The sequence below is a fragment of the Ovis aries genome, chromosome 1 (genome assembly GCF_016772045.2).
Source record: "Ovis aries strain OAR_USU_Benz2616 breed Rambouillet chromosome 1, ARS-UI_Ramb_v3.0, whole genome shotgun sequence".
Lineage (NCBI taxonomy): Eukaryota > Metazoa > Chordata > Mammalia > Artiodactyla > Bovidae > Ovis > Ovis aries.
Window position 1 is genome coordinate 209,837 of NC_056054.1, and position 27,511 is coordinate 237,347.

At 61.6% G+C, this 27,511-nt stretch overlaps 1 protein-coding gene across 11 annotated transcripts; it reads right to left on the bottom strand.

The window, feature by feature from the left end:
- D2HGDH (D-2-hydroxyglutarate dehydrogenase) lies at nucleotides 1-26,858 on the bottom strand. Of its 11 annotated transcripts, XM_042239191.2 has the most exons (11): nucleotides 26,501-26,858; nucleotides 25,791-26,391; nucleotides 23,549-23,916; nucleotides 19,257-19,314; nucleotides 17,841-17,980; nucleotides 16,965-17,158; nucleotides 15,393-15,561; nucleotides 13,469-13,612; nucleotides 12,137-12,279; nucleotides 9,905-10,070; nucleotides 1-1,084 (listed from the first exon to the last, which is right to left on the bottom strand). In XM_042239191.2, the coding sequence occupies exons 3-11, from the start codon at nucleotides 23,904-23,906 to the stop codon at nucleotides 825-827; spliced, it is 1,632 nt and encodes a 543-aa protein (XP_042095125.1). In that variant the 5' UTR covers nucleotides 23,907-23,916; nucleotides 25,791-26,391; nucleotides 26,501-26,858; the 3' UTR covers nucleotides 1-824. The 11 variants fall into 11 exon arrangements, with proteins under 11 accessions (XP_042095125.1, XP_042095142.1, XP_060254215.1 ...); XM_042239208.2 differs by lacking the exon at nucleotides 25,791-26,391 and having other exon boundaries at nucleotides 26,569-26,858; XM_060398232.1 differs by lacking the exon at nucleotides 25,791-26,391.
- Between the last annotated feature and the right edge of the window lie 653 nt (nucleotides 26,859-27,511).

Below are 27,511 nucleotides of genomic sequence, written 5' to 3' on the forward strand. Positions count from 1 at the left end.
TGCTGGTTAATACACTTTTATTAGAAGCTCACGGCACCAGAAAGAAGGCGAGTGCAGCCTCTCAGACTGTCTCCAAGCCCCAGCAGCTGCCCCAGGGGAGCACCCGCTTGGGGTGACAGGATGCCTGTGGCTGGCGGGGCTTCTCACCCGGCGCTACTGACGTTTGTGGTCAGAGCAGAACCGGAAAGACATCTCCATGGACGCGTCACAGCAAGTGCGGGAAACAGGTGGCTGGCTTCTGAACCTCTGGGCCTTCTAGCAAACAGGGACGCAGCATACCCAGGGTGGGCACGCCTGTTCCTCTGGCTCAAAGGGGACCAGCTGTCGTCCAGAAACTGCTTGATGTCTCGGCTCTGCTGGTCAGAGCGCGAATGGACCCGCCTCTGCCCCGTCACCCATGTGGAGCTCGTCCCCTCTGCCTGAGGCCCCTCAGAGGCTTGCACCAAGTGGGGGACCAGTGGGACGACTGCCCTCTCAGGGATGTACCCCACAAGGCAGGATCCCACGGGCCACAGGCAACCAGGGGTGACCTGGCTGACCCCGAGTAGGCAGAACCATGCGCCCACCCAGCCTGTCCAGGACCTGCGGAGGGATGGCATGTCTGTCCAGCAGGCAGGCATAGTGGATGGACAGCTCTCTGTCCACCCAATAGAACAGCGGGGCTCTGGGAGACTCCTGCCAAGAGAGCCGTGTGGCCTGGGCTTTGAGCTCTGGCCCCCTGGACCAAGCGGCCAGTCATCCAGCCTGCTGAAGGCTCTGCGGGGCCACCCCACGGGCAACACCAAGACCAGATGGAGGCCCCCCAGTCTGGCTGCAGGGGGCCGTCAGGCGTGGGTGGGCAGCATCTTGTAGGGGTTCAGGATGCCCTTAGGGTCCAGGAGGGCCTTGAGCTGCCGCATGAGCTGCAGTGCCTCGGGGGGCTTGCTGTAGCCGAGAACGTCCTTCTTCTTGAAGCCCAGGCCGTGCTCGGCGCTAACACTGCCCCGCTGCCCCGCCGTCCACTCATACACGTAGGGCTCCAGGGCGCCCAGCAGGGATGCGCTGAAGGTCTCGGCCGTCACATTGAGGTGCAGGTTGCCATCCCCTGGAGGGGCAGGCATGCACAGGTCAGCAGGGCCTCCTCGGCCCCTTGAGGCCCTCTCCTCCCCGAGGCCCCCACTCCCAAGAGCCCCCTGCCCCACCCTGCCGCCCTTCACACCACTGGCCGCTGACCTGGGGTGGTCACTCCCCTGCTCCGGGGGCTGCAGTGCCCCCGGCTGCACACAGGTTTCTCTCTGAGTTCTCCGCAGCTCCCCACCCCACCCGCACAGCCCCCCCTCCCCGAGGGCCCCCGCCTGAGACAAACATCTGCCCAACCTGCGTGAGCCCAGCTGGACCACTGAGGCCGCCACAGACCCAGGTCCCCCAGCACCCAGGAGGCCACTGACCGGGTGACCTGCAGCCTCTGACCCAGTGACCTTGGACCACTGACCCTACGACCTGAGACTTCTATGCCCCCTCCTCCATGCACGTCTGTCAAATGTAGGGAGCAAACCAGGGACCTGTCTCCCACCAAACGTGGTTCCCGCAACACAGCCGGGGTGAAGGCTCTGGAAACAAGGGAAGCCCTGCAGAGAGCGAAGCTGGGCTCCTCTGATCCTCGCCGACACCAGCAGCCCCTTCAGGGCCTGGGGGAGCCACACGGCCCCGGGGCCCTCCCCACGCCTTGCACACGCAAACTGCCTCCAACTCAGCCTCCAGTAATCCCCCCAGATAACAGCCTGAGACACACACACGCCACACAAAGCCTAAGACAAACATCACAAACACGCAGAAAGGAAGCCATGAAGGCAAGACCCACGAGGGCCTGTGACGCAGCGACTCCCGAAAAGAAGATGAACGGCTCATGTGCTTAAAGAAACACAAGAGAAAACGTATGAGACACGGACCAGAGAGAGCTTTTAAACAGCCAGGTCGATCTTCTAGAAACGAAAAAGAAGGTCACTGAAATGTCAACGACCAGAGAGAGATGCAGCGGGATGCAAAGCAGACAAGCCCGCAGAGGCCTGGGGCCGCAGACGGGAGAGGGGATGCGCCGTGAGCCCACGGGGGACGCCCCGGAGGGCGGGGAGACGGTGTCCGCAGAGACAACAGGGGAGCGGCGTCCGGAGGCAGAGCCCACAGGCTCCAGCTGACAGACACTGACCCAGCTGGACAGCGCTGAGAGGAGCCGAGGAACCCCAGGACTAGGGACAGATCTTAGAGCGGACTTCTCTCCGTGGAGCACCGCTGGCCCCACGACACCTGCACTCTGCAGAGAGCGGGACTGTCAGACCAGAGTCTCACAGTTCACTGCGGAGAAGCCACTCAACAGCAGAGTGCAGACACGTTCAGGCCAAGAAAACCCGCGGCGCGCTGCCACCTGCCTCCCCAGACCACAGGAAGCTCCGAAGGCAGGGCTGTGACACCAGGTAAGAGACGGACCCGCAGTGTGGCTGAGTCTGGTCAGACACGGTCTCACACGGCGGTAACAACAGCACCACCACCAGGGCTGGGGAGCATCACGGTGCTGGGGCACACTCCAGACACAGCAACCAGGAGCGGGTGACGGCACCCAAGGGGCAGGCCCCAGGCCCAGGCTCTCAGGGGAACAGCGGTGTCCTGGCGGTGGGGGACAGAGAGCTGACTCTAAGGAACTGGCCCAGATGATTGTGGGGACATGGTTAGCCCAGCATCCACAGGGCCGACCAGCAAGTGGACACCCAGAGACGAGCTGAGGCTGCAATTCCGGTCCAAAGGCCTCTTCCATTGGGGACGTCCGTGTCCTGTGGCCCGGGCCTTCAGCTGATCAGGTGAGACCATCCCACATGGGGAGGGTGACGTGCTTCACTCAAGGTCTGTGGATAAATGCTAATCTCATCTTAAAACTGTCTTCACAATATCCAGACTGACGTCTGACCAAGCAGCTGGGCACACCGCCCAGCCAAGCCGACACACAGGCCGCCACCCTGTTTGGAGAGAGGGTCATGATACTGATCAATCTCCACCGCTTTTAAGGTAGGACACCCTGATAACTTTGCCAGAAGAAATATCAACAGCCTCAGACATGCAGACGATACCATTCTGATGGCAGAAAGTGAAGAGGAACTGAAGAGCCTCTTGATGAGGGTCAAAGAGGAGACTGAAGTAGTGGCTTGAGGCTCAGTGAGACCATGGCGTCCGGCCGCATCACTTCATGGCCAATAGAAGGGGGAACAGTGGAAACGGGCAGACTTTATTTCAGGGGGGCTCCAAAATCATGGCAGATGGTGACGCACCATAACACTGAAAGATGCTTGCTCCTTGGAAGGAAGTTATGACAAATATGGACAGTGTATTAGAGATCAGAGGTCACGTTGCTGACAAATGTCCCCACAGTCAAAGCTCTGGTTTTTCCAGTTGTCATGTACACACGGCAGAGCTGGACCCTAAAGAAAACTGAGCGCTGAAGAATTGATGCTTTCAAACTGTGCTGCTGGAGAAGACGCTTCAGAGTCCCTGGGACTGCAAGGAGATCCAACCAGTCCATCCTAAAGGAAATCAGTCCTGAGTATTCACTGGAAGGACTGATGCTGAAGCTGAAACTCCAATCCTTTGACTACCTGATGAGAAGAGCTGACTCACTGGAAAAGACCCTGATGCTGGGAAAGACTGAAGGCAGGAGGAGAGGGGGCAACAGAGGATGAGGTGGCTGGATGGCGTCACCGACTCAGAGGACATGGGTTTGTGCCGGAGTCCAGCTCCAGTAGCCAGGGATTCAACCTCAAGGGGTGAGTGGTGTCAGCGAGAAACGACACAACCTCTCAGTTTTCTTGGACTGCCTGCTTATTTCAAGTTTAAGATTCTCTTTTATGCTTTTACAAAAACATTAGGTCAGAGGTTTGACATTTTCAGATCCCCCTCACCCAGATTTATTATCTCCGTAAATGACTGCTGCCCTTCAAACAGAGTTCCTGCTTCAGCAATTCTCCCGGAATCAGCTTTACCATCTATTACCCACCTCCTATTGTCCTACAGTTACCTTGTGATCACACTGTAACTCACGCTACCCTCCTCAGTTTATTTCTCATCTTTCTAACTCCTGTTTAACCCCTGACATCCTGAGCTCACTATCTCTTAAAAAGGCTTCTAGCTATAGTTTCTCTAAAATCCCTACCCTCTATAAGCTACAGTAAAACATGCGAACATTACAACATTCCTTAAACCTTCAACTTCTAACTATTTTAATTATTTCTAAGCCCTAAACACAGTAAACTCCTCTGCCATAAACATTTTCCTCACAAACAGGCTTCAGATAGCAATCCTTCCCGTGGCCTCAAGCTGTGGCCTATGTGCTCATCCTGGAACACTCTTTTGTAAAAGTCCTTGAACAAATGTCAATGACTAACTTTATGGATTATTTTCTGAGCACAGCTGCAGAAGGCTTTGTACCTTCTCATACTCCCCTCAAGAACAATAAGCACCTTAATATTCCTTTTCAGTCAACTCAACCAAGGAGAGGAAAAAACAAGTCAAAATCACAAGGCCTAACTCCTTCATGCTGGGTCCGTGCCTGCAGGACAAAGAGAGGGGGTTGGGACCATGCCTCCATTTTGTCAGTAATGCCTAACGCGGCTCCCGACAAATTTGAGTAAACTCCAGAAAACAGTGGAGGACAGAGAAGTCCGGCATGTTACAGTCCAGGGGGTCACAAAGAGTCAGACACAGCTAAGCGACTTAACAGCACCACCACCACCCTGATAAAGATCCAGTTCTAGGGATACTGCTAAAGAACAGACAGGCATATTTCTCGTTAGTAAATGGAAACAAACTCTATGAGATGAAGCACCAACCAAAAGAAGGTAATTCCGTTCAGTTCAGTTCAGTCGCTCAGTCGTGTCCAGCTCTTTGCGACCCCATGGACTGCAGCACGCCAGGCCTCCCTGTCCATCCCCATCTCCCGGAGTTCACTCAAACTCATGTCCATCGAGTCAGTGATGCCATCCAGCCATCTCATCCTCTGTCGTCCCCCTCTCCTCCTGCCCCCAATCCTTCCCAGCATCAGAGTCTTTTCCAATGAGTCAACTCTTCTCATGAGGTGGCCAAAGTACTGGAGTTTCAGCTTTAGCATCATTCCTTCCAAAGAAATCCCAGGGCTGATCTCCTTCAGAATGGACTGGCTGGATCTCCTTGCAGTCCAAGGGACTCTCAAGAGTCTTCTCCAACACCACACTTCAAAAGCATCAATTCTTCGGCACTCAGCCTTCTTCACAGTCCAACTCTCACATCCATACATGACCACAGGAAAACCATAGCCTTGACTAGACGGACCTTTGCTGGCAAAGAAGGTAACAATTCAGAGCAAAAAAAAAACCAGAAGAAACAAGGGACAAATAGAGGCCGAAAGCGAGGCCGACCCAGGTCACTGCACAGTCTCTGCGAATGAAGGGCAGCAAAATACGCCACCTCAAGGCGGGCCGCTTTGGCATAAGGGTTATTTTGAGCTGAAGGTAACTGAGGAGAAAGAGACACAGAACAGCCCCCTGCCCTCCACCCACGTGGAAACAGGACGAGACTGTGTGAAGGTGTCCCCAGGCCCCAGCAAGGGCAGGGCCGCCACCCGGGGCAGCTCCGGGCTTGGCCTACATGAGACTCGTGTCCGCCAGTTTCCTGCGTGTTTATAAACCTTCCCACAATTTGCCCCTGAACATCCGTCCTCTTCCTTCATCCATGCTGTCTCCAAAGAGGTACTGTTCTTTGCTAAAATGCCCCACAAGTCGAACTACCTGAAAATGAGCAGCACCCTGTGGGGTCTCTCTGTTCGACCACGACCTTCCCTGAGCTCCAAAGGGCAGACTGGAACGGTTGCTAATCAGGGAGGGGAGGGGTCCAGAGACAGGGAGGAGCAGGCAAGAACAGCAGAGCAGCAGGGGCAGGGCACGGGCGCGGCCTTGAAAAGAATGAGACGGCCTAACAATCAGCGCCAGCTGGGCCCAAGATGGCTACGAGTCAGCCTCTACTAGACCTTGGGCCTCGGTACACATCATCGCAACACGTCAGCACTCGTCCCAGCACGACAGGTCCAAGGGCGGCCCACAGAGACCAAGAAGTCGGCCGTGATCCACTTCCTGGAAGCCTCCGCCTCTCCCCTGAAACAGCTGGGATAACCCTCCCACTGGTTAGCTTGTGAGATTACTGGCTGCCCCACAGATGGGGGACTCTCCCCTTCTGAGATGGCCCACACTGTGCAGCGCGCCCCTCTCTAAACGAACCCGCGTCTTTCCGACCGTTCTGTCTCTCATTGCATCCTTTCTGCCACGAGACATCAAGAACCTGAGCGTCATTAAGTCCTGAGACCAGGTGTGCGACCTTAGTTAAAAGACCATGGGTGGACTTCCCCAGTGGCCCAGGGGTTAAGACTCTGCCTGCCAACGCAGGGGACATGGGCTTGATCCCTGGCCCCAGAAGGTTCCGCACACTGCAGGGCAACTAAGCACGGCAGCTCCTGAGCCTGTGTGCTCTAGAGGCGCCCTTAGAGTTGTGCTCTGCAACGAGAGAAGCCCACTCCCCACACCTGGCGGGAGCCCACCCAGCAGTGAAAGCCTAGAGGGGCCCAAAGCGAACCCGTGGCGTCTCAGCGCCACACGCACGCTGCTGCTCAGCGGCTCAGCCGTGCCTGACTCTTTGCGACTCCATGGACTATATTTAGCTTGCTCCTCTGTCCCTGGGATTCTCCAGGCGAGAATGCTGGAGTGGGTTGCCAGGCCATCCTCCAGGGGGTCTTCCCGACCCAGGGATCAAACCTGAGGCTCCTGCCGCTCCTGGACTGCAGGCAGACTCTTTATCGCTGAGCCAGTGGGGAAACCCAAAGTCACATAGCACATGGAAAGAAATTTAAAAAGACAAGAAAAAAAGACCGTGGATTTTTCCTGGGCTCGACTCCCTGCCCCCACCACATGGGTTCCAGTCCAAACCTGAGGTACGTGGTTTCAGCTGCAACTCAAGGGACGCATTTGACAGTATCTTTGAGCTTTGCAGACCTAAGCGCCCCTGTAGGTGGAAGCTGTCAGGTTCTTCATTCCACAGAGGATCCCTGTTTGCTAATCTGGAGAAGCTCAGGAGACACCTGAGGCCAGGCTAAAGGAATGCAGGCCCCGCTCACACCCTGGTCCCTATCATCCACCAGGCTAGGGGAGTGCAGGCCCCGCTCACACCCTGGTCCCTATCATCCACCAGGCTAGGGGAGTGCAGGCCCCGCTCACACCCTGGTCCCTATCATCCACCAGGCTAGGGGAGTGCAGGTCCTGCTCACACCCTGGTCCCTATCATCCACCAGGCTAGGGGAGTACAGGTCCTGCTCACACCCTGGTCCCTATCATCAACCCTGCCCTGCGCTGTCCCCATAAACTCCTCACCAGATCCTCCCAGCTTGGGACACAGTTCAGGGGCAGGAGCCCACCGTGCCACCCCGGCCTGGCAGAGCAATGAATCTATTTTTTATTACTTTGCCCCAACTCTGCCTCTGAGATTCGATCTGGCACTGGTGCACAGAGGCCGGCCTCTCGGCATCGAACAGAGTCTCCACCTTCAGAAGCAGCCGAGGCACCAGAAGGGGGCCCAGCCTCACTGCAGGGGCAGGGGGCTCGCTCAGCAGCTGACAGCCGAGCGGGCTCCGGCCGCCGGCGGCGCAGAGGGCAGGCTGGATCCAGAGGGTCTGCTCTCAGCACCCGGCAAATGGCTGGGGAGACTGGCGGTGCCCTGGGCAGGGACGATACTTCCACCCGCGGCGCTCTCCACCCAGTCCCCCATCCACCGCACGGTCAACAGCAAGCCCACGGCCTTCAAGTGGGTGGAAAACTCCCGCACGTTTGGAAGTTAAAATACACAGTTCTGTCCACCTCGTAGGTCAGAGGAGCAATGACGAGGGAAATCAGAAAGCGTTCAGAACAGAAAGAAGACGAGAGCGCCCTCAGACAGGGGGCGCCCCCGGCCAGTGGCAGCGACGGGACAGAGGGAGGCACCCTGCATCCCCGACCCACTCCCCTGCAGAGGGGTGGCATCGAGCGCCCAGGGGCGCAGATGCCGAGCGGGCGGAAGTACCGGGCATGCAGGGCCAGTGCCTCGGTCACAGGACACAACGGCCTGGAGCCGGGTCTGGGCCTCGTGACTCCTGTGGGCGCTCCTGGATGCTGCCAAGTCTGAGGAGGCAAGAAATAGGTACTTTTTAAAACCAGCAAACACAACCTGTGTGCTTACACAGAGGGAAATTTAAATACGCTGAAGAGCAGAAAGGCTGAAAATCAGCGAGCTACGTGTTTAGCTATAGTAAGAAAAGCAGCAGCGACGCCTGAAGGTGGAGAAGAGAAAAGCACCAAACACAAAAGCTACAATGGAAAAGACCAGCAAGGCCCAGCGCTGACCGTGGAGAGACTGCAACATCAACAAGCACCCGAGCAAGAGAGAACGGTGTGGACGGGGCCGCCCCTCTCTCCCAGTCACCCGGGCCCTCGGCCAGCCCCTGCGGCCGTCCTCTCTCCCAGTCACGGAGGCCCAGCCACCAGCCCCTGCGCCCACAGCCCTGTGAGGAAGCCAGGACGCACCCTGGCCTGAGACAGCTGAGAGCCACGCGGAATGGGGCTCTCCCGGCCCAGACGCCCGCGTCTCCCCAACACCCTGGCACGCCTGCTTGTGAGGAGCAGTAACTGTGATGTCTGACTCACGGGCTTTTCTGCCCCAGCACAACGCTCCCATGTATCCTGGCTGCTCCTCTGCCTCCGGGAGCAGCCCCTCTGCACCGTCCGAGAGCCTGCTCCCTGCCTAGAGCTCTCAGTACAGTCCCAGATAAAACTCACAACCTTTGGGCTGTACATAGAGAAGAAACCATCCAAATCCGGACTTAGACGGTCCCCCTCCGCAAGTGCTGGACACGGCACAAAGGATAATAAGAACAACGCAAGGCCAGAACACTCAGGATCTTAGAAGAGACGGACAAAAGGCCGGAAAAAAAAGAACAAAGTCGATTCTGAAGAAAAGGTAAGCTGGGAGAGTCCTGAAGTTATGAAAGAAAGTGCTTTGCAGTCCATCGCCTAAAAAAAGTTCCCCACCAAAAACTTCAGGCCCAAGCACCTTCACGTGCAAGCTACTGAATGCTCAAAGAGGAGGTGATCTCGGCCCGCCAGATGCTTCCAGAGACGGCCCCCAGGTCGCTTTATGACTCTGAGACCAACCTCCAGCCTGGACAGACAAAGGGAACCTGATAGGGCAGGATGGAGCAGCTCCTCCACGGGGTCAGTAAACGGGTCAGACAAGACATAGAGGGGTCCCGGTCACGCTGGGCTGACCCGGACACACAGACCCACTCGCCCCCAGGTCCAGAGAGATGAGCCCTGGGGGCTAACGGGAAACCAGAGCCCGGCACCCGAGCAGACGCAGAAAGAGCATTCAGCAAATCCGCAATCACGCTCAATTTCCAGAGTGGAATTCCTCCACGTGATGCATTCAGGGCCCCCACATACAGTCCCGGGAGGCAGAACTGAGCCCACCCTATGGAAAGGACAGCGGAGGCCCCAGGCAGAAGTCACCCCCACACCTGTGAACAGATGGGGCTTTGGGACACCCGGTCCCAAAGGCTGCTGAAAATCGAGGGGGATGAAATTGCTCCTTCCTGTGAATCAATAACTTACAAGCGTGACTCTTCTGCACACAATAATGACCGGAAATAGCTTTAAGACCCTTTCATCTGGAGGGAGGGCTGGGTCAGAGCTCATCCTCAAACAGGAGATCCCCGTGATCAGGCCGGGCCCCCGCCCCAGCCAAGCCCCAAGCCCGCGCTCCCAGGGCGGGCCTTCCCGAGCAGGCCTTCTCGGGACGCCCCAGGCACGCCCCCGATCCCGCGGGCTGTGCTCACCCAGGTGGCCGTAGCCCACCACGTGCTTGGCACTCGGGCCGAGCCGGGCACGCAAGTCACCCACGAGGTCGTAGAGCCTGTCCAGGGGCAGCGAGAGGTCGTACTTGTACACGTAGCCGTCACGGCTCAGGGCCTCGGTGATCCGCTCCCTGAGTGCCCACAGCATCTGGAGGGGGTACGGGCACCGTTATCCCGAGCGGGCAGGGCTGCGGGGTAACCCCAGGGTCGGGAGGGAACCCTCAGGTGACAAAAACATCCCACGCCATGACAAGGGCACGGCTTCCGAGAACCCACACTAGACGGGGACACTAGACGGGGACCCCAGACGTGGCCAGGCAGGCCCCTGAGGGCAGACACCCAGGGCCCCTCGGGGACAATTAGTGCTGACCCTGTGATTTCAGGACCGGCAGGGCGGGGGGAGCTCGGGGACACAGGCAGAGACCTCAGCACGGCCGCACGCCCTTCCCAGCGCCCCACGATGTCCTGTCTCGTCACAGATGGCCCGGGAGGGGGTCCCCAGGCTTGTCCCGTCTCATCACCCCCCATCCTCCACGTCCCACCTCCATGTCTCAGGAAACCTCGAGGCGAGGCAGCTTTCTGGGTAAGGGAAAACATCATTTTCTTCACTTCTTTTTTAACAAGCCCACGGTGCAATAATCACCCCTGAGTAAGGAACAGTTCCTCGCCAGCACGGGATACCCACTGGGCGTCTGCGTTTCCCCAGTTGCTCAGCACTGTGGGTCACGCCCTTCCCACGCCTGGGCGCCCCAAACTTCATCGTGACCTGACGCTCCTCCCATGCCTGGGGCCTGGCCACATGCCCGGCCTGAGCCCAGCAGCCCCGCCCGCCCTGTGCGGCCTCCTCAAGCCCTCATGTCCCAGCACGGCCACAGAGCTGCAGGCCCCTTGTCCACCCACCTCGCCCACCGCTCCAAACCCAGTCTCTCTAGAACCCAGTCTCTCTAGAACGTTCCGTCTGCAACACCTCTGTGCACCTGCACAGCTAACACTGCTCCGTAACCCATCCAGGCTCAAACACCCCCGACCCCCACCCCGTGTCTCCACCAGGGCCCTGGACACCAACGCTTGAGAACGGGGCATCAAGGTAGGCGGGGTGACCCTGGGGTGGGACCCCTCCCCCGGCAGACAGCCCAGGAGCCCTGCTCTAGCTCCGCCCGCCCCACACAGCAGCCTGGAGCTCGATGCACCCAGACGGAGCCGGGGCCGCTGGACCTGGGCCCTCCATCAGAAGACGTGGGCCCTGTGCCCAGAGCGGGCAGGGCCCGGCTCTCAGGCCTGAGGCCCAGAGGTTCCTCATTCCCAGGCAAGTGCGTTTAGTGGGAAACAAGGGAAGCATGGGAGGCAAGCCCCAGCACTGGGCCCTGGTGGGGAGAGGAGGACATAGCCCAGGTCTCAGCCCTATCCCCCCCAGGACACAGGCCCCATCTCCCCCAGGACTGAGCCCCCATCCCCCCCAGGACACAGGCCCCATCTCCCCCAGGACTGAGCTCCCACCCCCCCCAGGACACAGGCCCCATCTCCCCCAGGACTGAGCTCCCAGCTCCCATCTCCCCCAGGACTGAGCCCCCATCCCCCCCAGGACACAGGCCCCATCTCCCCCAGGACTGAGCTCCCATCTCCCCCAGGACTGAGCCCCCATCCCCCCCAGGACACAGGCCCCATCTCCCCCAGGACTGAGCTCCCATCCGCCCCCAGGACTGAGCCCCCATCTCCCCCAGGACACAGGCCCAATCACTCCAGGACTCAGCCGCACCCCCCCCAGGACTCAGCCCCCACCCCCTCCAGGACTCAGCCCCCATCTCCCCCATCCCCCCCACCCCCAGGACTCAGCCCAGCAAGCCCAGCCTCACAGGAAGGACAGGAAGGGGGGGGTCACTAGGAGCAGGACTGAAACCCTGTGTCAGGAGGTGAGGGCCTCGGCTCCGAGGCACCCAGACCAGAGGGCCAGGTGGGAACAGGATGGGTAGCAGCCCCCGAGGCCCCAGGTCCCTGGACGGTGACCGTGGCCCCCCAGCTCCCACGCCCACACGGTGATAGCAGCCTCCTCCACGCCAGGCCCACCTTCCTCACCCTCTGGTGAAGCCCCTCCCAGGGAGCCCCCCACGCCCTGCCCAGCCGCCCCCTGTCCACAGGCCCAGACACCAAGTATGTTTCAGTGAGGCAGCCGGCAGGTGGGTCCCCGGCCACAGCCCCTCTCACTTTAGCGCCCACCTTGATCCTCCTCTCGTCGCTGCCCAGGGTCCCGTCGGTCACCAGCCCTGAATCCAGCACCTGCTCCAGGAAGCAGCCCAGCTTTTCAGCGTCATGCCCCGGCCCGGAGCCCGCCGTCTCAATGAGGACGTAGAAGGGGCTTTCTGGAAGCGCAAAGGCAGGGTGAGCAGGGGGAGGCGGTCAGAGGAAGGCCGGGGCGGGACCGCTGGGGCCAGGGAGCTCCAGCACCTCCCGACATGCTGGGGTCACCCACAGAGCAGCCACCAGCTACTGTGGCTAAAGACAGGTCCTTCACTGTAAGAGAAACAGTGCCCCCAGGAGACAAGGCAGAGCCGGAATGCTGGGGCCCGGGATCGTGCAGTGGAGGGCGGGGCTCCTCTCATCAAACCGCAGGTTGAGTGGAGGTGTGCTGCCTGCTGTGGTGGATGACTCCTCGGGGGCCCTCTGTGCATACAGGGGCCCTCCACACCCCCAGGGACCCTCCACACCCTCCAGGGACCCTCCATGCCCCAGGGGCCTCCACACCCCCCAGGGGCTGTCAACACCTCCACGGACCCTCCACACCCCCCACGGACCCTCCATACCCCCAGGGGCCCTTAACACCCCCAGGGGCCCTCAAAACCCCCAGGGGACCTCTATGCCCCCAGGGGCCCTCCATCCCATTAGAGAAATCCCCTCCCACCCAGGGACCTTCCCACCCCACCCCAAGGGACCCTCCACTTTTCCAGGCCCTCACACATAGAGAAGATGCCACGTGAGGGCCCCCACTTCACCCAGCCCCCGTGGAGCCCTGGTCCTGGGCTTGCAGCCTCCAGAACGGGGAAAAGCAGTGCCCTTGTTGAGGGCTGCGGTTCCGTGAGGGTGGCCTGGGGTGAGACCAGGGCTGCTTCCTCTGGTCGTTTTCAGGAGGGAGAATGCCAGGACCTGCAGCTGTGCGGGTTTACCCAGACGCACACATCGCGTGGACTTAAGAACCAGGCGTGACAAGCTCGTCAGCTAAATTGGAAGGAGCTGGCTGAGCTCTGGGGGCTGGCACATTTTGGGGGGACACTTCTCCCAGTTGAGGAGCTGGCGGAGGGTCCTGACTGCGTCCGGCTGTTCCAGAGACCCCGGGGCTCCGGCACAACTGCCAGCATCTGACCCAGCTCCGCCGGGGAAGGGATCTCAGGGAGAGCCCTGCCCTCAACAGCGACGGGGAGGCCAGAACCGCCGCGCCTCCTGCCCCCTCCACTCCACGGATGGGCTGGAGGCCTGGCACCTTCCATCAGCCCACATGCCAAATGGCGCAAAAGGTTGAGGCGGGCACTGCCCACAGGCAGGCAGGGGCAGTACCTTGCACGGGGCAGGAGAGACCGAGGTGGAGCCTGACCAGCTTCATGCACTCAGCATCCATGAACTCAAACGCAGACAGGATCTCGCCCAGCATCGCCCTGCAGGTACGGAAGGTCTGCAGCACTTCGGCAAAGCCCGGGCAGCCTGCAACAGGTACGGTGAGGGAGCAGGCAGACTGGCAGGCAGACACGGGGCCTCCACGGGCCACCCGAGCCGCCCTTCAAGCAGCAAAACCAACCCGCCCGGCCAACGGCCACTTGGAAAGTCGCAAACACGCGGGAAGAAATGGGCCCCTCGGGAAGCAACTCGGCTGTGTCTCTGACACCCCGGGTCCCGCAAGCATTCAGGGCACGTTTCCCGGCCCCCAGCTCTCCGCGGCGCCCCAGCACCCGGGGCTGGCTGCCAGGCGCCCAAGGCAGAGCACGGACGTCGATGTGCGGGCAGGCGGGGCGGGCCAAGAAGACCTGGTGGGCACGGGGGTAAGCTCGGCCCTTCCTGGCAGGGATGAGGAGGCCCTGAGGGGTCCTGGGAAGGGCAGGGAGGATGGTCAGGGGGTGGGGGTGGGGGTGGGGGTGGGTGGGGGTGGGACCCACCCTGTGGGGCCAAGGAGCAGCCAGGGGCGGCCTGTGAACCCCAGCAAAGGGAGCTGAACGAACTGGAGACAGATCGGAGGGAAGCTTCCAGAATGCAACACAGAGCGGGACTGGAGGAAAAGCCGCGCGGTTACAACACATGGAGACTGACAGCCTGAAAGGTCCCCTCGTGCGTCTCATCACCGTGCTGGGAGGAGAGAGGGCTGGGCGGCTGCTGAGGACGGGGTGGAGGGAAGCTTCTGGAAGTGGGGCGCTTAGGAAGCTCCAGAAAGAAAGAAACGCACTCTCACAGGAGACATACTGGAACCCATAAGAGACCAAAGTAAAAGAGGAAATCTCTGCATCGGCCAAAGAAAGAGAAACAGCCCCTCAGGGCGGCCGCAGGGGACGCCAACCCACCACCGGAGCTGCGAGGAGCGCCGCTCCCACAGGACGGAGACACCAGACGCCGGGGCCGCCTTCCAGGAAAGGGGAGGAGGGAGACGTGCCAGACAGACACGCATGGACTCACGTGGACTCAGCAGGGACTCACAGCCCCAGGCGTCTGTGACGGAGCAACCAGGATGTGTTCACGGCGCGGGGCCAGGAAAGCCCGACGCCGGATGGCAAACGTGGAATTACAGTGACGACCAGCGGGACAGAAGGCATCAGGACGACAAGGTCGCGGGGCCGGGGCCGGGGCCTGGCGCAGGTGGATGGGGACGGGGCAGGAGGGGGACTCGGGGCAGGGGAGTCGAGGAGCCGCGCGGCTGGAGGGGGCCCCGACGCGCCTGCAGAGATGGTGGTGAGCTGCTGGCCCCACCAGGTGGACTAAGGGCCCTGAGATGAACGGACCCGGCCCTGGACCTGGCACCAAACGCTGCCTCCCTGCGAACCTTCCGGCATGAGTGAGTGAGAGGGAAGGAAGGTCATTCACTCGCATCCGACTCTGTGTGACCCCAGGGACCGCACCCTGCCAGGCTCCTCTGTCCCTGGGATCCTCCAGGCAAGAACACTGGAGTGGGCTGCCATGCCCTCCTCCAGCGGATCGTCCCAACCCAGGGATCAAACCCGGCTCTCCTGATTTATCTTCTTTTGGTTTGGCTTCCTTTTGGTCTTTACCCTACAGCATAAGCTGTTATTTAAGGATAACAAACACCGGGTGGATGAGACGCAGGAAGCCCCAGTCCTTTTACAGAATAAAGCGTGCCCGGTCCAGACCCCACCTTGGCACCAAGGCCAGGTCCCGGCCCATGGGGAGAGGGAGAGGCGGGAGGAACGGGAGGGGCGGCCTGCATGGCTGCAGGCAGTGCTGCCCAAGAATCCCCCGGAGGCTGGGGGAGGGCGCCTACCGAGGAAGGCCACGTTCACAGCGCTGGGCTTGGGTGGACACAGGATGGACACGGCCGTGATGACCCCCAGGGTGCCCTCTGACCCAATGAAGAGCTGCTTCAGGTCGTAGCCCGTGTTGTCCTTCCGCAGAGACGTGAGGCAGTTCAGGACGGCTCCGTCGGCCAGCACCTAGAGATGGCGTCAGCACTGGCCCCACGCTGCCCTGGGGTGGCCAACCCACCCTGTGCACCGAGAGCGAGCCCTGGGGCAGAGGAGGGGGGCGGGGGAGCACCCAGGGCAGGGTGGAGAGCACCTGGGGCAGAGCAGGGAGCACCAGGATGGGGGGGGACACCTTGGGTTGAGTGGGGAACACCTAGATGGGGCGGGGAGCACCTCGGGTGGAGCAGGGAGCACCCGGGGTGCAGGAAGGCAGGGAGCACCCGGGGTGCAGGAAGGCAGGGAGCACCTGGGGTGCAGGAAAGCAGGGAGCACACAGGTGGAGCAGGGAGCACTTCGGTGGAGCAGGGAGCACCCGAGGTGCAGGAAGGCAGGGAGCACCCGGGGTGCAGGAAGGCAGGGAGCACCCGGGTGGAGCAGGGAGCACCCGGGTGGAGCAGGGAGCACCCGGGTGGAGCAGGGAGCACCCGGGGTGCAGGAAGGCAGGGAGCACCCACTCAGGTGGAGCAGGGAGCACCCAGGTGGAGCAGGGAGCACCCGGGGTGCAGGAAGGCAGGGAGCACTCGGGTGGAGCAGGGAGCACTCGGGTGGAGCAGGGAGAACTCAGGTGGAGCAGGGAGCACCCAGGTGGAGCAGCAGGGAGCACCCGGGTGGAGCAGCAGGGAGCACCCGGGGTGCAGGAAGGCAGGGAGCACCCGGGTGGAGCAGGGAGCACCCGGGGTGCAGGAAGGCAGGGAAAGGCAGTGCACCAGTGCCCATCCCTGCACTCCTCACCCACAGGCGCCTCAGTCATGCTCTCTCTGGTGAATTTAGTCAGAAGCTTAGCGGCACAGTGTGCAGAAGCCAGCAGGAGACTTGCGATGAAGCAGCCTGCAGCCAGAGAGCAGCTCAGGGGCCCACGGCTCACCAGACAGGAGCGGCCCCCCGCCCTCCGTGGGCAAACACAGGGGCCACGCTTTAGAAAAGCCCTGGAGCTGTGGCGGCATGAGCCCCCGGGGAGCTGGCGGGCGGAATGCCACCACCCGGGAACCTGCTCAGGGGAACAGCCCCCACAGCAGCCCTTTGTTGGGGCAGGAGGTGCATCGTCGCTTCGTGGGAAGCCAGAGAGCGGGGTGCTGCGTGTAACCCCCACGGCCCGGGTGAGGCCCAGGGGAAACCAGGCTGCACCCTGAGGTGGCCTCGCTGCCCACCTGAGGCCCGAGAAGGTGGCACCAAGGCTGGGCCTGCAGCACCCTGGGTGCCCGTGTATGGGAGCAAGGGTGCACCTGACCTCTGAGCCAGGGGGTCTCACCAGAGACCTGCATGCCGACCACTGGGAAAGGCCAGGCCCCTGGGACCAACCCGGGAGCCAGAGCAGGTCCGGCCAGGTCCCCGGAAGCAGGGCCAGCGCCTGGCGGCAAGTGTCCCCAGCTCACCACTTCCAGGCCCAGGACTGTCCCCCGCAGGGAGCCGTATCGCAGGAACCGCAGGCCGCCTGCGTTGGTAGCCACATTCCCCCCAATGTGGCAGCTGCCCTTCGCCCCAAGGTCCAAAGGCATGATGAAGCCCCGCTCCTCCACGTACTGGCTCAGCGCCTCCAAAACACACCCCGCCTGGCAGACCAGGACCCCTGCCGAGCAAGCAGAGCCCCCATGGGGGCCGTCAGGCTCAGCCCAGGGGGCCCAGCACGCCAAAAACCCTGGGAGGGGCATCTGCCCATCCAGGAACCAGGGTGAGGAGGAAAACGGGTGTCCCTCATCCCTCCCCTAGAAGATGGCTTTATGGGAAAAGAGGAAAGGCCAGTGAGGCCACGGAGGGGAGGGAACAGGGCTCACACACACAGGCTCACGCAAGGGAGCAGTGAAGAGGGGTTCCTACAAGGCTAGAGCCCTCAAGTGCGGGTGGGATTCTGCCCCAGGGGACATGTGACAAGTCTGGAGACAATCTGGGTTGGAGATTCTGCTGGCATTGAGTGGGTGGATCCTGGGGCTCTGCCCAGCCCCCCAGTGTCCAGGTGCCCTGGCCAGAGAGCATGCTCGGCCCAGGGGTCCTGCCCGAGAGGCACCCACACAGTTGTGGGGCCTGGAGCTTCGAAACTGTGGAGCCCCTTATACACCCCGCAGGCCTCAGGGAGGGTCGGCGTGGCTGGGAGGGGCCGCAGAGCAGCTCAAGTCCAAGGTCTAAGTCGCCCCAAGGTGCAAGGGGCCTGGGTGCCTGCTTGTCCCCCCACCCCGGACCTGGGCCCCCCTCCCCAGCCCAGCCCAGCCCAGCCCAGCGGCCGAGAGGGAAGTCCTGGGGGCAGCCGGCCTTACCCGACACGTCATGGAAGCTGAGGACCTGGTTCATGAGGGCGGTGGACAGGATGATCTCGTCAAAGACCGGCGTGCTGCCGCCCACCATGCCTGTGTTGCCCCCCTGGGGGTTCACGGCCAGGTTCCGCTCATGACAGTACCTGGGACACGCCGAGGACCAGGGTCAGGGCTGCCTCTGACTCCCACACCAGCACCCGGGGAGGACGCCATCAGGGCCACGGGACCCCAGCCTCTCCCACCACCGAGCCAAGCCACTTCCTGCCACAGCCTCAAGGGGGTGCCTCCTCCATCCCCACACACAACAGGAGTCTGAGGGGCAAGTGACCCCGCAAACCGCGGGGGGAACAGGCGGTCATGGTCTTCCCAGGTCACAGACGAGGCCTGGGCTACCCCGAGGCTGCTTCTCCGAGCGCAGACAGAGCGTCCGCTGCCGCCCTGCCTGTTCATCTCGACAGCTGCAGCCCTGGACACTCAGGGCCCCTCCCGCCCCCCACCCTGCATCTCTGCTCCCCTTTATCCTGGGCTGCCCACCCCTCCCCTGCCCATTGCCCTTCAGAGGCAGGCCAGAGTCACCAGCAGCACCTCGTCCCCAGCCAGCCTCCTACTGAGCGAGGACCTGAAGGGACCGGGCCCTGATGGGTCAAGATCTGGGCACTGGGGCCCCCACCCCGGGGCAGGCTGCCCACGTGCGTCACGTGAGCCACCTGCCAGGCAGCCAGCCTCCAGCCGCAGCTCAGTCGGAGCAGCGCCAGGTGTCCTGGGGCCCCGCACACACCTCCACGGGCGGCGGGGACAGAGCACTCTCGGGCACTCACCTTCCACGCATCAACAGTGGCGTGGAATAGGAATCAGACCACGGGCATCGCCACATGGAAGGAAAAGGCCGTGACGTGGGAGATACAATGTGATGATGCTTAACAGCCCACACACACACACACACACACACACACACACACACACACACACACACACACACACACACACACACACACACACACACACACACACACACACACACACACACACACACACACACACACACACACACACACCACACACGCAAGAAAGCGCTGAGCTGGCAAACCAAAATGTCATCGGCGGTTATATTTGGAGAGGAAAATTTTGCTTTTGCAATTTTTTTTTCTTGATGGCTTTCTATGTTTTCCAATTTTTCTATAGTAAACACGAGCGTACAGAGATAGAAAACTTCAAAGCAGGCGTTTTTCAAGAAAAGGCCTGCGCCCACTGCTGCCCTGGGTGTCGAGGCTGCCCGGCGCCCCCTGGAGGCCGCAGCTCTGCTCAGCCTGCTCGGCCCCTCTGTCTCCTGCTCTGCCTGCCCTCCCGTCGCCCCGCCCTCCCGCCCGCGTGCTCTCTGCCCCGCTGGTGAGGAGGCAGTGGGGCGGGCAGGGCGCCTACCTGAGGATGTGTGCCACCTCCTGGGTCGTCCGCGGCCTCAGCAGCACCTTGCTGGAGCCTGTGGGACAGAAGCCACGGCCACCTAGGAGGGGCATCCCGCCTCCTGGGGAAGCCCGCCTGCCAGCCTCCCCGCCTAGAGCCTGACTCGCTGAGGAGGGGGGCCCGCCTGGGCAGCCCGTGGGCTGGAGCTGGGCCTGGGGACCTCAGTGGCAGGAGCCCGGAGTCCTCTCCACTGCAAGTGACTGGGTTTCCCCGGGAAGGAACCTGTATCGTGTGGCAACACCTGAGGCCACGTGAACATCCGGCGCCCTGCGAGCCGACCCCCGCGAGCTTCAGCTTCTGAACGCACCCATTCACCTGCACTCATGAACCCACCTCCTGCTCCAGGAAGGGGCCTTCCCCACCTTGCGTGTTTATCATCTTGGCTATCTGTCCACAGCAGTGCAGGCTGTGGACTCTCAGTGCTTGGTTATCACGAGTTACTTGATGCCCGGTCGCGGCCTTATCTGTCGGCATTCCTGACCACTGCCTCCAAGACAATCAAGTTTCTCTCTATGCTCAGTTTTGCGGAAAGTGCTTTAAGCAGCTAAGAGGCTGCAGGAGAGCAGGAGGCTGTCTTGCACGTTTCCTGCTGCGTCACTGACTTTTACGGTGCTCTGAGATTGGACTGTAGTTTCTAGCTTACTTTCTTATTATGAAAGCCATGTCTCGTTTGCTTTTCATCAAATGAACCGCGTCTGCCCAGGCGCCTGGCCGGCAGGCCTCCAGATCCTTCCGGGCGGCCGAGTGCAGGGACCCTGGTTATCCGCGAGGCTCCTGTTGGTTTCATTCACTCGTGCTTCTCATACCTGAGCTCCCACCGTGTGCCCAGGCCCAGGCACAGAGAGAAAAGCAAAGTTCTCCTGCCCTAGGGATTACCTCTCTAATGGGGAAAAGATAAGAAAATGGTCCGATGTGTTAATAAGGGGGGGCTACAAAGAGAGCAAAGCCCAGGGCAGAAGCCATCAGAGGCCAACTCTGGAGAAGCCCCCAGGACTGGAGGGAAGGGACGTCCAGCCTGGAGAGGCTGGCAAGGGGGCAGGCAGAAGGGCCAGCCACACAGGGTCAGGGTGCCACTGCCACCATCACCCCCCACCCCCCCCCCCACCACCGCCCCACCCCCCACTGCAGCCTCCCTTCCCCTCCGAACACCCTGCTGTGCTCACAGGCGGGCCACCCTTGATCCAGCCCTCCTCACCCTGCGCGCCACCTGCCAGGAACATCCCCAGGGCTCCAAGGGCCTGACTTCAGGGACCGTCCCCCTGCCGTCCCTCCCGGAGGCTGTCTGCCCACTGTCCCTGGAGCAGCTGCTCCCACCGCTGCTGAGCCTTCCTGCCTCTGCTTTGCTTCCACTGCAGCCCCCTCTCTCACTCAAGGTGCCTCTGGGCTTGAGGAAAGGGAGGCACCCTCCTCACCTCAGGGCCTCACCCAGGCACCCTCATCCCACACACAAACACAGCATTGCTCCTGGCTCTTGGTCCCCCAGCACACACCACTTGGGGTCAGCACACACCGCCTCGGGGTCAGCGTACACTGCCTCGGGGTCAGCACCCACCACTCAGGGTCAGCACACACCTCCTAGGGGTCAGCACACACCGCCTAGGGGGTCAGCGCACGGCACCTCGGGGTCAGCACACACCTCCTAGGGGTCAGCACACATCACTTGGGGGTCAGCACACGGCACCTCGGGGTCGGCACCCACCGCCTCGGGGCTGCTCCCACAGGACCTTGCAGAGCGGGCACCTCCTGCCCCGTCCTCGGCAGGAGCCTGCTGATCAGGCCGCTGAGATTTTCTGCTCCAGGACTCAGAGCCACCTTCTCGAGCCAAGTGGCCCGCAGAACAGGCTGTGCCCAGCATCCACACTGCCCACAGGACTGCGGGCCCCCACGTTCCTCAGGGACGTCCCTCCTGTCTCGGTATCAGAGACACCACATGGCCCTGCGGCTAGGCTGGGGGCTCTGGGCGGGGCGGGGCGGGGCTGCCCATGAGGGTGGGGCAGGCCTGGGCACCTTCCTCAAGGGCACCCTGGTAGAGAAGCCCAGCAGACAGGCGTCCACCGCCTCCAGCCTCCCCACGGGGCAGGGCCGGCCCGTCACCTGCGCCCACGCCCAGTTGCACTTGCTCCTGACGCTGCACTCTGGTCTGGAGCCTCGCTCAGCTTTCCTGCCGCCCTCACGGCCCCGCCGTGCCTGAGCCGAGAGCCCAGCACACCCGCCAGGGCTCGCCTTCAGCCTGGCTGCGCTGGCTCCGGGCCCAGCCTGAGGACCTGGGCGCCCAGCGCGTCCTGGCAGTTCAGGCTTAAACATGGCGTTGGGTGGTAAGCTGCTTCTCTTCCATATCTTCTTTTTTTTTTTTTTAATTTTAAAATCTTTAATTCTTACATGCGTTCCCAAACATGAACCCCCTCCCACCTCCCTCCCCACCATATCTTCTTAATATGCAGCAGAAACACTGTTGGTTTTTGTAACTAAGTAGGTCACATGACCTCTGAAATCACTTCAAGAGACAACACAAAAGTGGAAGTGTTAGTCGCTCAGTCGTGTCCAACTCTTTGTGACCCCATGGACTGTAGCCCGCCAGGCTCCTCTGTCCATGGGCTTTCCAGGCAAGAATACTGGAGTGGGTTGCCATTCCCTTCTCCAGGGGACCTTCCTGACCCAGGGATCAAACCTGGGTCTCCTGCATTGCAGGCGGATTCTTCACCATCTGAGCACCAGGGAAGACAACACAGGGCCTTAGGAAACCTGCTATTAAGAAGGCAAGCTGAGTCCAGAAGAATCTCCAAGCTGGTGTGGGAGGTGTGGGCGGCCAGGCCATCTTGCAGGGCCCGCATCCTGCCCAAGCGAGCTGCAGAGGGGACAACAGGCCCCCCAAAAGACGTGTAGAAACTCCACCCCCAGAACCCACGAACATGACCTTCCTTGGAGAAAGGGTCCGTACAGATATAATTAAGGACCTAAACTTGAGATCATCCTGATGACGGTGGTACCCCAATCCAAGGACAGTGGCCTCATAAGAGGACAGAGAGGGAAATATAAGGAGAGGCTGTGTGAGGGGGACAAGGGCCAGAAGACGCCACACGTCAAGGTCGCCTGGAGCCCCAGGAGCTGGAAGAGGCAGGAAGGACCCCCCACTAGAGGGAGTCCTACCCACAGCTGAGACTAGAGAGGAGACACTCCAGTCGTTCGAGCCCAGTTTGCGGTTCCTCGCTATACATTAGCCCAGGCCTTGGGCGGCAGCCATGAAATTAAATGACGTTTGCTCCTTGGGAGAAAAGCTATGACCAACCTAGACAGCATATTAAAAAGCAAACATTACTTTGCCAACAAAGGTCCGTCTAGTCAAGGCTGGAGAATCCCATGGACAGAGGAGCCTGGTGGGCTGCAGTCCAGGGGGTTGCTAAGAGTCGGACATGACAGAAGCGACTTCACTCACTTTTCCCTTTCATGCACTGGAGAAGAAAATGGCAATCCACTCCAGTGTTTTTGCCTGGAGAATCCCAGGGATGGGGGAGCCTGGTGGGCTGCCGTCTATGGGGTCACACAGAGTCGGACACAACTGAAGTGACTTAGCAGCAGCAGCAGCAGTCAAGGCTATGGTTTTCCAGTGGTCATGTACGGACGTGAGAGCTGGGGACTATAAAGAGAGCTGAGTGCCGAAGAATTGACGGTTTTGAACTGTGGTGTTGGAGAAGACTCTTGAGAGTCCCTTGAACTGCAAGGAGATCCAACCAGTCCATCCTAAAGGAAATCAGTCCTGAATATTCATTGGAAGGACTGACACTGAAGCTGAAACTCTGATACTTTGGCCACCGGATGCGAAGAACTGACTCACTGGAAACGACCCTGAGGCTGGGAAAGATTGAAGGCAGGAAGAGAAGGGGATGACAGAGGATGAGATGGTTGGATGGCATTATCGACTCAGTGGAAATGAGTCTGAGTAAACTCCGGGAGTTGGTGATGAACAGGGAGGCTGGTGTGCCGCAGTCAATGGGGTCGCAAAGAGTCAGACACAACTGAACTGAACTGACGCCTTGCGAGGAAGTGAGTAGCAGTTAACACACACACCCCTCAGAGCAGCTGGGGGGGCAGGGGGGCGGTCAGCCGTTTTATCTTAATTTGCAGATGTCCTGCGTCAGAAAAGCGTCTGTGACGCCGCCCGGAGCTCCTGCACCCAGTGCTCACCGCTGGCCGCGTGGAATCCCAGGCTGTTCCTCAACCCAAGCATGAAGTGTGAACAGACCCTCACTCACCTCGGACAGTCCTCAGCCAGTCCAAGTTGGGAGCCTCAAGCTCCTCCGGGTCTGTGATGACCCTGCCAGGGACAACTTGCTCCAGGGCGGCCAGGTCGTCCTCAGACACCACGGAGAAGGGCAGCCGCCGCACAGGGTAGCGCTCTGGGGTCAGCGTCACTTCAGGAGCGCGGGAGGAGGCCAAGCAGCTGCCTCGTGGAGCCAGGGGGCTGGTGCCCCAGGCCCCTCGCGGGCCGCCCAGCCCAGGGATCCTGGACGGCCCCACCCACATCCTCTGTCGCACGGAGGCTCCTTGAATGCAGGCTGCCCGCCAGCAGAAGAGCCACGCAGGCCACCTGGGCACCAGAGGGGGCATCATCACTCCTGCCCTACAAAGTAAGTGAGTGGACCTGACTCTGGAACAGCTCGGAGCAGACACAAGGGGAGCACCTGCAGCGGGGGAGGCAGCTCAGCAGGGCCCCAGCCCCTCAAGGGCCCAGAGACGCACACTGGCTTCCACGGCTGCAGGGGCAGAGTGAGGTTCAGACCACCCGGAAGAGGCGGGCTGGGTGGGCACCAAGGACACGAGGCCTTCAGCTGACGCAGCATGGCCCCCGGCAGGCGTGACCCCCCCTGACAAGTCACGAGACACACACCCCTGGCTTAGGCCACCCCACCCCCACCCCTGTGTTAGGTTTAACATCTGCAACAACCACGCCTCCCTCTCAGCCCCTCTTCCTTCACAAGGAACGAGCAGTTACGGTGCTGTGAGGGGCAGATGCCATTTCCCTGGTAACTCAGCTAGTAAGGAGCCCGCCTGCCATGCAAAAAATGCGGGTTCAATCCCTGGGTCGGGAAGATCCTTTGGAGAAGGAAATGGCAACTTGCTCCAGTATTCTTGCCTGGAGAAGTCCTTGGACAGAAGAGCCCAGCAGGCTACAGCTCACAGACTGGGGTCGCAGAGCTGGACACGGCTGAGCGCGCCTGCGCATGAAGGTGGTGGTTTACTCGCTCAGTGGCGTCGACTCTGAGACCAGCCAGGCTCCTCCGTCCCTAGGATCGCCCAGGCAAGAATACTTGAGAGGGCTGCCACTTCCTTCTCCCTGGAATCTTCCTGACCCAGGGAGTGAGCCAGGGTCTCCTGGATGCGCAGCTGGGTTCTTTACGACAGAGCCACCAGGGAACAAGTGGTTAAAATGATAACCTCATGTTTGCGGATATGCTACAAGCTCACAAAAAGCGCGGGGCAGGAGAAGCTCCTCTGGGCCCCCGTCGTGGGGACCCGGGAGTGCGCAACTCGCCAGGAAACCCCCCGGGAGGGGAGCGGGGTGGAGCACCGGTGTTCTGGTTGCTTCCAGCTCACCTGGCGCTCAGACCACCTGGGCGGCTCGAGGGGCAGCGCCCTCGCGCGGGGCCACGCGTCCGCGTGACCCTGCGGACACGACCAGAGCCCCGGGTGCCTGGAGGCAGCAGGCGCCGCACCAGCGGGGGTGAGGCTTAACGGAGGCGCGGAGGCCAACTCCCCCCTGTTTAGGGCTGCGCACGGCAGGTAAGCAGCCGGCTCGGGGCCGGACTCCCGCCGGGGGCCGGGCGCCTGGGGTCACGGCCGTTAGGGGGCCACCGGGGGCCAGGAGCGGCCGCCCCAGCCAGGGGGCGACGACCAAGCGCCGGCGCCCCGCGCGCGCGCTCACCCAGGCTCGTCCGGAAGGCCCGCGGCGCGCAGCCTGCGCGATCGCGTGACCGGATCGGCCCGGGCGGCGGGATCCGAGGGCCCCGCGGGCGCCCGCCGCCCCGCGACCGCGCGCCTCCGCCGCCCCCGGCCCGCGGCCCTCAGCCCCTCCGCCGAGACCCCGCGCGGACGCGCGCACGCACTCACGTCCGCACGCACTCACGTCCGCGTCCCCGCCGCAGGCTTCGCGCCGCCGTGGGGAGAGGGCGGGGCGGAGCGGGACTGCGCCTGCGCCGGAAGCCCTCGGGGACCCCGCCCCCGGGCCCCGCCCCTGCTGCCGGCTCCGTCCGCCCCACTGCCCCGCCCCCTGCCCGGACTCGGCCCACCCGGGGCCCCGCCCCTTTCGCCGTGAGGCCCGGCTTCCTCCCGCTTCCCCCGCGAGCACCGCGGGCCTTTCGCCGCGTTGGCACTGCCTAGCGTGGTCCCTGCACAGCCTCCCACCCCTTCCACGAGGAAGGGGCGCGCGTGTACATCCCGCCTGACCCAGGGCGTCACTCTGTCCTCCTAAAGGGTCCCCAGAGGACCGTGACTCACCCTCTCAGCTTCGGGGAACGCTGGCACGCAGGGCCCCGGTCCCCTCGCCCCGCCCCTGGCAGAAGGGCAGACACCCCTGCGAGTCTGCAGGCAGAGCCCGAGGGCGCCCCGAAGCGCTTGAGAACCCCAGTGCCCCAAGTGAGGGGCCCTAGGATCTGCGCCCGGTGGCGATCCCGCTTCAGGAAGGCCCGGACCACCCCCACCCGCTCCGCCCCGGGGGACGCAGAGTCCGCCTCTCGGGACTGCCGCCTCCTCCAGCCCCTCCAGGTCGTGCCCGCCCGGTGCCAGTTTGCCACCCATGGCTCCAGGGTATCTGCTCTGTGGGCCCGTTGGGCTCTGCCATCTGGGGCACCAGGCTGGGGGGGCTCCCGGCCTGACAGGTGTTCCCCGCCCCAGCCACCCAGCGGCCAGCTCCCAGCTGCCTCCCCCTCCCCCGGGTGCGCCAGCAGAGGCTGAGCAGCAGGTCTCCGCAGACATCTGAGCCCCAGCTCCGTGGAGCTCCTCTTCCCAGCGCTCCTAGGGCTGAGGTACCCAAGGCAGCCATGCAGCCAGCTGGCCTCCTCCTCCTCCTCTGAATCCCAGTCAGCACGCCTCCTCCAAGCTGTCAAATCCACAGACTCAACTTGCTTCCTCCAATTATTGCTACCTCAATGTCCCTTTTTGCTTCTTCAGCCCTTGGATATCTTCCATTAAATGGTTACAGTACTCACAGTGGTTTCCATGTACCCTTTGATGGCTGACACAGTCACTGGTACCCAGAGCAGAGTTCTCTTCTCACCTTCTGGCCCCTGTGTCCTCCCGAGGCAGCTCCAGGACATGTCTGGCTCACCAGCTCCAGAGTCCTCGATGCGGCAGACAGGAGGGGCGTTCTGTGGGACACTAAGATGATGACCCCTAGCGGAGGGCACGACAGAGTGTGTACATGGCCCAAGGCCGGGTTGGGAAGGCGTGCCGCAGGTTCTGCCAAGTAGAACAGAGATCCAGGTGGTCCCTGCAGATTGGCAGAGAGTACAAGCGAGGACTGGATGCACAACCAGCCACCTGCCACCTGCCACCCGCCAGGAGTGCGACTTCCGCTCTGGTAAGGATGCCTTATCAGGAACAGCAGCTGCAGCGGGGGCCTCACCACCTCCAGTAAACCTTCTTCCCTAAGATCTGCCTGCCTCTTCACAGTGAGTCAGTGGGGGCACGCTAGGACGCACCCCGCCTTTGGGTTACGCCCTGGCAGGGAGAGAACACTCGAGAGACTTCCCCCTGGCCCTTCCTACTGTGACAGTCCTCGCTCCACAGGTCGACGTGGCCATCCTGCCAGTGGTCAAGTCCATCTATCTGAATGACACAGACACTGGGAAGATAACCAGAGGGACCTGGACAGCCATCCAATGTCACCTTATTACCCGATCGCCACAGGCCTCACTCTGACCACAGACCAGTGGCATCCTGGCCCCTGGGAACCCGCAGCAATGCACCTGAGCTCCCCACTCCTGTGGCAAAGCGCCTGGCCTCCTCCTCCTCCCAGGCAGGCACCACTGGGGCACATGGGGGACAGTGTGGGCAGAGGCAGGTCACAGGCCCTCCTCCAGAGCCAGTCTCCCTTCCAGCAAGGAGCTAAGTCTGGGAACGGGGCGTCATCTGAAAATGGGTGCCCAGCCATGCTTTCACCGTGGTTGACGGAGCTGGCTTTCTGGACACTAACTGTTAGCACTCGTCAAGGATGTCCT